This window comes from Belonocnema kinseyi, chromosome 7 (assembly GCF_010883055.1).
Source record: "Belonocnema kinseyi isolate 2016_QV_RU_SX_M_011 chromosome 7, B_treatae_v1, whole genome shotgun sequence".
Taxonomy (NCBI): domain Eukaryota; kingdom Metazoa; phylum Arthropoda; class Insecta; order Hymenoptera; family Cynipidae; genus Belonocnema; species Belonocnema kinseyi.
The window spans coordinates 71,989,237-72,000,007 of record NC_046663.1 but is presented as its reverse complement, the minus strand read 5'-3'; the positions used below and the strand labels follow the sequence as shown (position 1 = coordinate 72,000,007).

General features: G+C 27.8%; 1 protein-coding gene across 1 annotated transcript in view; it reads left to right on the top strand.

The window, feature by feature from the left end:
* Nucleotides 1-6,541: 6,541 nt before the first annotated feature.
* The window catches only part of LOC117176501 (CRISPR-associated endoribonuclease Cas13a-like), a 15,074-nt gene continuing 10,844 nt past the window's right edge, over nt 6,542-10,771 (top strand). Inside the window, exons 1-5 of the mRNA XM_033366756.1 lie at nt 6,542-6,688; nt 6,870-7,213; nt 9,109-9,247; nt 9,428-9,810; nt 10,082-10,282. Of these exons, the coding sequence (XP_033222647.1) occupies nt 6,685-6,688; nt 6,870-7,213; nt 9,109-9,247; nt 9,428-9,810; nt 10,082-10,282 (1,071 nt within the window). The 5' untranslated portion in view covers nt 6,542-6,684. The remainder of the gene's footprint in view (nt 6,689-6,869; nt 7,214-9,108; nt 9,248-9,427; nt 9,811-10,081; nt 10,283-10,771) is intronic.

The following is a 10,771-nucleotide window of genomic DNA, read 5'->3' as shown; positions in this document are numbered from 1 at the left end:
GCCATGAACTGAGTCCAATTCATTTTTTATCTCATATGGAGTTAAACCCTTTAAATGAAAATGTTTGATTACCGCTCTGAACTCGTTGTTTTCCATTTTTCTGAACGAACAATTTTTTTTTTTTCAATTGGTTATAAAAACACGTAAACTCAGAAGATGTGGACTGTGACTGCACCATATATCGAGTCGGGAGAGGTGCTGACTAAAAACAGATGATTTGGAGCGATTCGCGCGCCATTTGTTGGTCATTCTAAGGACTTATTGAACTACCCTCGTATAATAAATAGTCTTCTGATTCCTACTTTCATTCTAGCCCACAGCAGTCTGGGAGACACGAAGCCATGGTCTCCGAGATGCTGCTTTGCTCTTTCATTCAAAATGAGACCTACTCCTTGTTTACCATGTGATTCACAGTCTACTCCTGACCATATTTCAAATCCGCCTTTCAACACGCTGTTTTTTATGTCTTTAGTTTCGCATCCCTTTTTCTTTGTTTCGGGCACGCATAAAATATCTAGTTTCTTCACGTCCATAGTTTCACGTAATTCTTTTACCTTGAGATCACTTTCGTCGCCTGAAACATGACCTTTAGATTTTCCGTGTGCATGCCGAGAGAGTCGTCTTGGGTTTGTGTTTTTGTTTTCATGCTGAGAAGGTCACCAGCCTTGATGGTTTTAATTCAATACTTTTTTAAATAGTGATTTGAGGTCATGTCGATAGAAAAAACTAAAAAAACTTTTTGAGTCGGAAATATAATAGTTAAATTGTCAATCAAAAAGATGAATTTTCAACAAAATAAAAAAGTTAATTTTTTCACAAAGAAATTCAACTTGTAACCAAGTACTTAAATTTTAGCCAAACAAAGAAGAATTTTGAATAAAATAGTTGCGTTTTCAAGAAAATGTCTAAATTTTCCACGCAAAAAAAGTTGTAATTATTTAAAATTCTTTAAAAAGGGTGAAGTTCGAATCCTTACTTCCAACTAGACCCCACCACATCCACCTTTTACGAAACGCAGTTTTCTGCGTGACCTTAAATTGGTAACATTGAGCGTAACCTAGTATTCATTTTTTATTTATATTATTATTATTAACCCCTTCGTTGACAGAGAGAATTCGACAAAAATTGCCCAAAATGGAAGGAATATTTGTTATCCTGAAAATTTGTATCCTGGGGTTTTTGGAATGGCTGAATCTGAATCTGAAATAAAAATTTAGCAATTTAAAATGGCGGATCCTGCTAGCCCGTTTAGTAAATTCTACGAAGCCAACACTAGGATCTACTTTGTGTGGTTTAGTCTATCCATTTTGAGTTTTCCAATTTTTAAGTACCCAGATTGATCCAAATCGAGCCGTATTTTGTATTCTCGTCCACCATATTGGATCCGCCTTTTTCGAATTTTGACATCAAATTCGGATTAAGCGACCCCGAAAGCCGGTAAATGCCCAGATTTATCCAAATCGAGCCGGTTTTTGTATTTTCGTCCGCCATTTTCAAGTTTTGAAGTTTGACTTCAGATTCGGATTCAGCGACCCCAAAAACCCCCCGAGCAAGACTTGAATGCAAAATCGGAGTAAGTTAAATAGAAAAAAAGAAGATTGACGCATTTTGCGTTAATGCCACACAGGGCACGGGAAATTTTGACGCATTTTGCGTCAATGCCAACGAAGGGGTTACTAAAAAAGATTTAAGTGAAATCGCATTTATTTTGCGAAAAGGATTATAAACAAATATATTATTAATAAAACTTTTTAAAAATATTATTAAGTGACTTTCTACAATAGCAATTTGTTATTTATTTTCACAGTTAACGTTGCATATACCTGCCAAAAATGTAATACAATATTTAAATATACAAGGCTGCTAAATAATCACATTAAACATATGCATTCTGGGAATAACAAATTCAACTGCAAATTCTGTACCGCGCAGATAGCAACAGGTTACAATTACCGAAGGCATTTACTACGATTCCACTCACATGAGTAAGATATTTCTGTATTTATATTTTATACGTATTATTTCTCTTCTTTAATAGTACAGATTTACTGAAACTAATCTTTTTTTCTTGTGAGTGAACTTGCATTTATTTTGCAGAAAGGATCCTGAAGTCCAGGAACTAATAAAATCATTTTGCTTACCTGGAAAAAACAAAATACTTTCCGTAGGAAAAAGTAAGTACCAGATAGAGTATTATTAATAATAATAAGAAGAAAATAAATTGAAAGTGTAATTTCATTTATTTTTCAGATTGGATTCAAAACTACAAGACTCAGTAAAATTATTTTTCGTGTTCGTGAAAAACTAAATATTTCCAGCAGGACATAGTAAGTACCCAACAGCGTATTATTTATATTCTCTTTAATTCACCAATATGGATTTTAGCTATATTTAAAGATATAGAGGTGGAATTTCATCTGTCTTTCAAAGTGTGGGAATAATATTTTAAAATTTTTTTGCCACAGCATTGTCTAATCCAAAAATATGATTAAGATTTTTTGTGAGGTCGCGGAATTGTTTGGGGATAAAAAATATTGTTTTCTAAAATTTATCCTAGAGACAAATTGTCGTAATTTTGTTTCCTAAAATATAATTTTGTAATTTTTCTCGTAAGCAATGCAAGGTATCAAAAAAGCAGGAGGTATTTTTCATAGGTCTTTTTTAGACGTGCATAAAACTTACGAGATGTCTTGCTTATGAAAGTATCAATTTAAAAAACAAATTTGCAAAAATATGACAGACTTTTAATATTTTCAGAAAAATATTTTTATACTCAAATTAAAACCACTTAAATTAGTTGTTGTGGAGAAAATTAGATGCCTAAGCTTTTTCCAATTTTAAAAGTAGATTTTTTTATGGATGATTTTTAAAATTGGAAATAGTAAAGCTGTAAGAATTATTTTCTTTCAAAAAGTAATTAATGATTTCATAAAATTTAGCATATTTTAAAATATTGGTCAGAAACGATAATACTTTTTTCCCAGAGACCTGATTTTTGGCATGACAACAATCTTAAAATTTTGAGCGCCCACAATATTTCCTTACTTTTTTTCGTAATCCACCAAAATATTTAAGTAGTCATATGTTCGTGAAAAATTTTTTGTTGGTAAAAAACAAAACATTTTTTAAATATATTTTGCCTAGGAAAACAATACTTTTTAGTCCCAAACAATTCCGTGATATTGCCAGGATCTCTTTCTTTTACTAATTTTTTTATTAATCTTGTTATATAGTTTATTATTATTTAAAATTAAAATAATGATACTTTCTAACAGAGTTTTTAGAAACGAAGTAAGAACATATAAATCAAATGTAAAAATTAATGATTACAGGTATTCCTGGGTAAATAGACCAAAATATTTGAAATGCAAATGCAGATTCTGCCCAAAGGAGATCCTAAAGATTTAGATCGCGTTTATAGGCAAATATAAGATTGCGTTTAATCATTGTATATTGCATTGTGCAACATAACTTATTTTCGTAAAGTTTTTTTGTCATAGAATCTTACTCATTTCTTTGTTAATGAAATTCTAGTATTTTTTTATTTTATTATGTAGCAGGTATAGGTGTAAATATAATGTGTGAAATAAAACAATTTTATAAATCTCAATAGGAAATTTGACTGTTCTTTACTCTCATTAAATTTAAAGTGCACCTTGAAATACATTATTTCGCGTCCTTGTTTTTAAAGTTTCCATAAAATAAACAATTTATGTGGGGAAGTTATAGGAATCTAAATTAAATTAAAAACTGCCATAAAAAATGCTGGAGTTTTGAATGCGTAGGAAATGTTTCGAAAAATAATATGATATTTATTCCTCCTGAAAACTTAGCTAAATGAAGTCAACCTAATTTTTAACGGTAACCAAAAGATAGCCTATTCTTCGTAGAACCCATCGATATACAATACGTAAAACCATCCCATTTTTCTTCCTATGATTTTCAACTAAAAAATAAAAATAAAAAAATAGGTTTTGCAATAGAAGAAAGAAAGGATTTTAAAGGGGTTCCTCACAATATAAGCATAAATTTACGAACAATTTGGATAAAATAAAAAACATTTTTACTCAATTCAGAGGCCGAAAATTTGGTTTATCAAATAGTCGATACAATTTATATAAATAAAGTCCGCTGTCTGCATGGTGTAATAGCTTTTTAACATTATTCAAAGAGAATATTATAATATCTAAATTTATTTATATAATTTATATTATATTATCATATTATTATAAATAACAAAAAATTGTTCAAACAATTATTTTCGTTGAAGTCAATTAATTGTGGCTTCAATTCAACTAAAAATGTGAAAATAATTTGAAAAATTCGAGAAAAACGCGACTTTCTAAGTCTATTTTAAGAAAAAATCGCTAAAAATATAATAAGTTATTCAAACAATATATATATTATATTTTTATTATATTATATTTATTTATTTTTATTATATTGATATTGATTATATTATATTTATGAGGCAATATTTAAAATTTGATTATTTATTTGTATTCTATATCTAATATTGATTGAATTTTAACTCGATTCACCTAATATGGACGATTCTGAATACAATTTACAAAAACGTCTTTTTTCTTGTGGAATTTTTTTGGGGATGCGCTCTCAAATTTTGAAGCGATATACATGAAAATTTGAAAAAAATATATTTTTTACAACCCTATTTTACATTCATCAATTAATGCCATTAGAAAATTCGTCAATTTTGATTAAAAACTGAACTATTTTTTAACAATGCAAAAGTTTCTGTTTGAAGTTTAATCATTATTGATGCTAAATTCAATCTTTTGATTAAATTTTTTTTTTTTAATTTATCTTTCTTCGTTGATAATTAATTTATTTTTTTGAAAAATCGCCTATTTTATTAAAGTCACCTTTAATATTTCATCTCTTTTGATTGAAAATTCAATTCTTCTAGTTAAAATTCATTTTCTGTTGGTTGAAAAGTTAACTTTTTTAGTCGTAAATTCTTGTTGAAAATTTGTTTTATTTGGTCGAATTTAACAGTTTTTAATTTGAAAGGCAAATCTTTTTCTGTTCAAATAACAACTATTACATTTCTTGTTTGATTGTTTGAGAATTATTATTTTTTATATGAAAAATCAACCTTACTTATTTCTAAGTTAATAATTCATTCTTTTTGGTTGGATATATTAATGTTTTTAACTGAAAATTTAACTATTCAATTTTTAGTTAAAAATTGATATTACATATAGGACAATGATCTACATATTTAGGTGTCATATCTCGAAATTGAAATTTAATATTCAGATAGAAAAGTTTAATGTCTACATTTTTATATTCAGAGATTAATGTTATGTACAGAGTGAAAATTCAACTACACTTAGTTTAAAGTTAAACTACGTTGATAAAAATTCCTTTTGTTGGTTGAACATTCGTCATTATTCATTTCAGTTAAAAATTCACCTCTTTAGTTGAAAAATGAGCTAATTGGACGAAAATTATTATTATATTGAATTCAATATGGTACCTATAATAATTGTATTTGAAAGAGTTTATTTCCCTATTATTGCTCCATTTTCGTGAAAAATCACCCTATTTTCCCCGTTTTCAGTTTTTTGTCTGATGTTTCTAGGAGTATTTTAAAAATAAAGATATAAATGAGGAGTAAAAATTGCCTCATTATTCTTTCAGAATATTCTTCATACACTTGCGGCATATGCCATAAAAATTTCAAAAAAAAGAGGTGGGATTAAGAGACATATCACAGAAATATATTTTCCGGAAATATTCACGTGCACAATCTGCAAAATAGGAAATAAAATCTATCCGCAGATATCGCGTTTATTTATGTAAAATCCATGACCAGCATAAAGGTTTGTGTAATTAATTCTCATTCTTTCAGAAAATACCATTTTTTGATTCGTATCTAAATTTTTAAGGAGAGAATAAAAGCATTCTGTAAAATTAAAATCAACACTTTAAGATCAATCAAAAGTCCACTCTCGAGCTAAAGTATTGCTTAATTGAGTTAAAAAAAGCCAGCTCGGTTGCAGATTGCGATAAAAAATAAAATTTTAGGTTTAAATAAAATGTAAAACTTACTTTTGAGATATCGAGTTTCTGAATGCGGGTGAAAAATGTTTAATTTAATAAAATTTATTAATTCCGAACAAATCGTCCAACAATTTTGAGCCTTAAATTTTACAGATTTTGAAAACGGTCTTTCGGTAGTGGTTAAAAATCTAATTTTCAAATGTTTACAAAAATGAAAATATGCTCACGATGTATTACATTCTTACGTTATTTTGTCGAAAATCTGAAACTTCTAGCAAATAGTACACATTGATTTTAATGAAAGTTGAAGGAAATTATTGCTTCGTTTTGAAATAAAAATAAACTCTTACCTTCCTAAGTGGAAAAAATATAATGTTTAAATTATAATTACAAATTCAATCAATTTACGAATTACTAAATTCACTCATCGAGATTTGAGATCAGATTAGCCACACTCATTTAGCATTTTACACATGAATAGCGAAAACATTTACGTCACGTGATAAGGTACAAGTTAATCAGAATGTTCAGAAGTAAATAAACGAGACTATTTCATCGAGAAAATCAGTTGCGTTAGTTGATTTCTCTAGCAACAGAAGACAAAAGTAAAATCGAAGACATTGTTCCTTCCATGAAACTGGCAATATAGAAAAAAAGATGGGTAAGTTTTTGTATAAATTAATGTTATCACTATAAATAATAAGTTAAGAATATTCGCAAATAATATAAACATACATGAGTTTGTTGAAACTTAAAAGGAGAAAACAAACTAGAAATGAAGGATAGAGATAGAGGATAGAAAGTAAAAAATTAATGTTGCTAATCTATTATTTTCCCGATAGATTACTCACTCCAAGCATTTAACCAAATGAAGGATGAGAATGAAAAGCTCGAAACTTCTTTCATGGAGTATAAAGCACTAATTACTGCATGTCTAAAAGAAAAATATAAGCTTTTATCTAACTATTTAAAACAAAATGCAGAAATTGTACAAAAAAGGTTGGAAAATATCAGTGATTTAATTCAGAAGTACAAGGACGGAGCAAAGTTACTGAAAGAGAAAAATAATAAGTTACAGGCAGAATTGGATCGGCTAAAAACAAAGAGTCTGCAGAAAAATTCACAAAATCAAAGAAGTCCAACTTTACATAATAATATTGTTGACCCAAACGAAGCTTCTCATGCGGTAAAAGAAAATTTAGATTTTAAATATAATTTCTTTATAAGGGAGCCTCCATATATTACGTGAAACTCTGAAGGATAGGGGGGGCGGGGCTAATGTCTCTAATTTTCACATAACAGGAGGGTCGCAAAGGTTCTGTAAGACAAGCAAATGTCGTGATTGCATTTTCAACCGATTGGTTAAATTTTCAAGCCAAAAAGATGATTTTTTTAAAAACATTTGAATTTTCGACCAAAAAAGATAACTTAATTGAAATAGTTGAACTTTCAACAAAATAATTTAACTTTCAACAAAATTGTTAAATCTGTTACCTAATAGCTGAATTTTCAAAAAAAAAGATTGATCTTCTACCAAAAATTACTTTTCAAAACAAACAAAACGAGTTATCAACAAATCTAACTCAACAAAAAGAGACAAATTTACAACGAAATGATTAAATCCTCAAGCAAATAGATACATTTTCAAAAAACTTACTTAAAACCGGAAAAGATGAATTTTCAACAAGAAAGTTAATTTTCAATAATAAAATATTAATTTTCAACCAAATTGTTAATTTTTCAATTAAAACAGATGAATTTCCCAGCAACGTGTCAACTAAAGTAGCTGTGAATTCAATCTCGAGTGTAAAGAATAAATCAGTTTAATTAATTTAATTATTTTTGAACGAAAACTATTTTTTTTTAAATTCAATTTTCCATATTTAGTAAATTATTCAATTAATAAAATTTCTTTTAAATCACAAAAAGCATGCACCCAAAAACATCTTCGATGTAAAAAATTTGCCAAGTACAACTATATGAATTCAAAAAACAAAAGTTGACCTAGGAATTTTGATAAAAATATTTTATATAAAATTTGGCGGAATTGAATATTATAAGCAACATGATTTTAATAAAAAATTGCTGGATATGGAAGATTTATGGTATAATATAATTTCACCAAGTTCTATAATTTTTCATATATTTTTTTAAATTTTACTTCTTATTTTCCATAGAGAACTTTATAAAAAAGTCTGATTATACATTTTATTATGCAAATTTTTCTTAAATTACTTGACATCTCTTATTTCACAAATTCATATAGTTGAACTTGGCAGATTTTTTACATCGCAGATGTTATTGGTGGGATAAGGGATAACTTTTGAACAAAAAATGGAATAGTTAAATTTTTAGATAAAAACAAAATTTTCAAAAAAAAGAATTTTAAACAAAACAGTTAAAATTTTAAATAAATACTTCAATTTTCTACTAAAATAGCTCAATTTTCAAACAAAAATATGAACTTTCAACAAGAAAAATGATTTAAAATCAGCAAACAGTATAATTGTCTTCCAAATTGTTAAGGTTCGAAGCAAAAAATATCAATTTTCAACAAAAAAAGGTAATTTACAAACATATAGTTCAATTTACAACCAACAAGATTAATTTCCTACCAAAAATAAGAATTTTTAACAAAACACATGAATTTTGAATTATAAAAGATCAATTGGTAGATTTTCTGACAAAAAAATAAATTAAGAAAAAATAATTTTTAACAAAATAGTTCAATTTTGATATGAATAGTTTAATTTTCGACCAAGTTATTGAATTTTCAAGTCGAAAAGATAAATTTTCTACAAATAGGTTACAATTTCAACAAAAAATACGAATTTTGAACAAAATAGTTAAATTTTCAAACAAAGCAGATTAATTTTTAATCAAGCAGATGCAGTTTTAAATAAATCTGTTGTCAAGTTAAGCTTGTAATTATATCAATGTTCTCAAATGAAAATAAGTATAAAGAATTTCATTATTATTTTATTAATAAATAATTAATTATTATTAAAATATGTGGACGCTCCTTAATAATTTTTTTATTAGTTCCAAATATAGCAAGTCATATGTTGCTTTCTAATCTAGGGTACCCTGGGTGAAATAAAATTTCCAAATCTAGTCATCACAGAGAATGAAAAACCGTCCGATAAACAAGAATATGAATCAGATTTTGTGACCACAAGCGAAGGAACAATACAAATGCAAAAATCGGCAACACAAATCGGTATATTTTGACAAGTCATATTTAGTCAATTCCTATTTTTTAAATTAAAAAATAAATATAGACTTTAGAGAATTAATAAACATCTTTAAAAAATGTTCAGAAGTACAAGATCCTACTTTTATTCTTATCCTCTGATAAAGAATTACGTTTTATAAATACTCTTCATTATTTTTCCGACAGATGACTTAATTTTTAAAATTAGGCAAATGAAAACTGAAAAAGAAAAGATTCGAAAGGATTTCTTGGACTACAAAAAGTTAATGGATTTATATCTTGAAAAAAGTGGCCTTCTTTTGCTGAAAACGATATGTCACAACACAGAAATGCTTCTAAATCTGAATTTAATAAATCTTTCAACGGAAAACGCTAGAGAAATCGCAATATGTATGATAAACGTTGGGAAATACCTCATGCAAAATATTAACTTAAAGCAAGAGATAGCTCGACAAAAAGCGAGTGCATTGGAATATGACAATCCTTTGTTTGAAGGAAGTCAATCCGAACATTATTTCTCTTGTATTGTTAGTGACATTATTGACATCCAGGACGTAGATACTCAAACGGTGAATCAGTTTTATTTTTGAGAATACACTGAACCCCCGATATAAGAACGGTTAGGACATGGCTTGCATTGGCCTTGACCCTGAATCGGGACAGGCAGGATCGCATGAATCATTGGTTGCATGAAGCAACCTGATGCAACTAACGCGCGGAAAGTGTGGCCCTCGAAACTGCCAAGGCCATCAGTTTCTTATATCGAGAGTTGAGTGTAATTTTAGATTATTTTATTTTGTTTATTTATGTCATATTTATTTTCGATTTTATTCTTACTAGGATATGCTGGAAGGAATAGAAACTACAAATACAAAAGAATTGTCTCTCGAAACGGAAAATATGCTAAACTTAGAGAAAGATTTATCTGAAGAAAAAGCGAATGCAGTACAATATGAAATAGTTCAAGGAAATCAATCCGAAGATTATCTTTCTAGGCTTCTTAGGAACTTTATTACTACTCAAGATGCAGTTAGTCCAATGGTAAACAAATTTACGATAATAAAATATAATTTCAGGGGAGTGGGTGGACGGAGAAACCGGGAAATGACAGTGAATTTATGTTTTGATCGGGAATTTTACAAATTTCTAGAAGAGAAATCTATCCATTCACCTGAAATATCACAAACATCATATCACGTGGTATAATGCAATTTTCAATTTAGGTTTTAATTTTTAAGCGTACATTCTCAATTTAAAGAATTGTGAAGTGTATTTTTGAAAACTTAAACAATTAAAAGCGTTCGAAATATTTTTTTAACCGCTTTAAGTTGATCAACTGTAAATATACATAAACTATTGATTCGAACCTTTATAATTAAACAGTAATTGATTTTTCATGACGATTCTAAACCTGTTAAAAATTAATCAATTTACATATATTTATTACGTAAACAAATTTAAACGTTCGATTAAACTTTATAAACAAATTTTCAAATTTTTAATCATTTAAAACATAAAACTAACGATAAT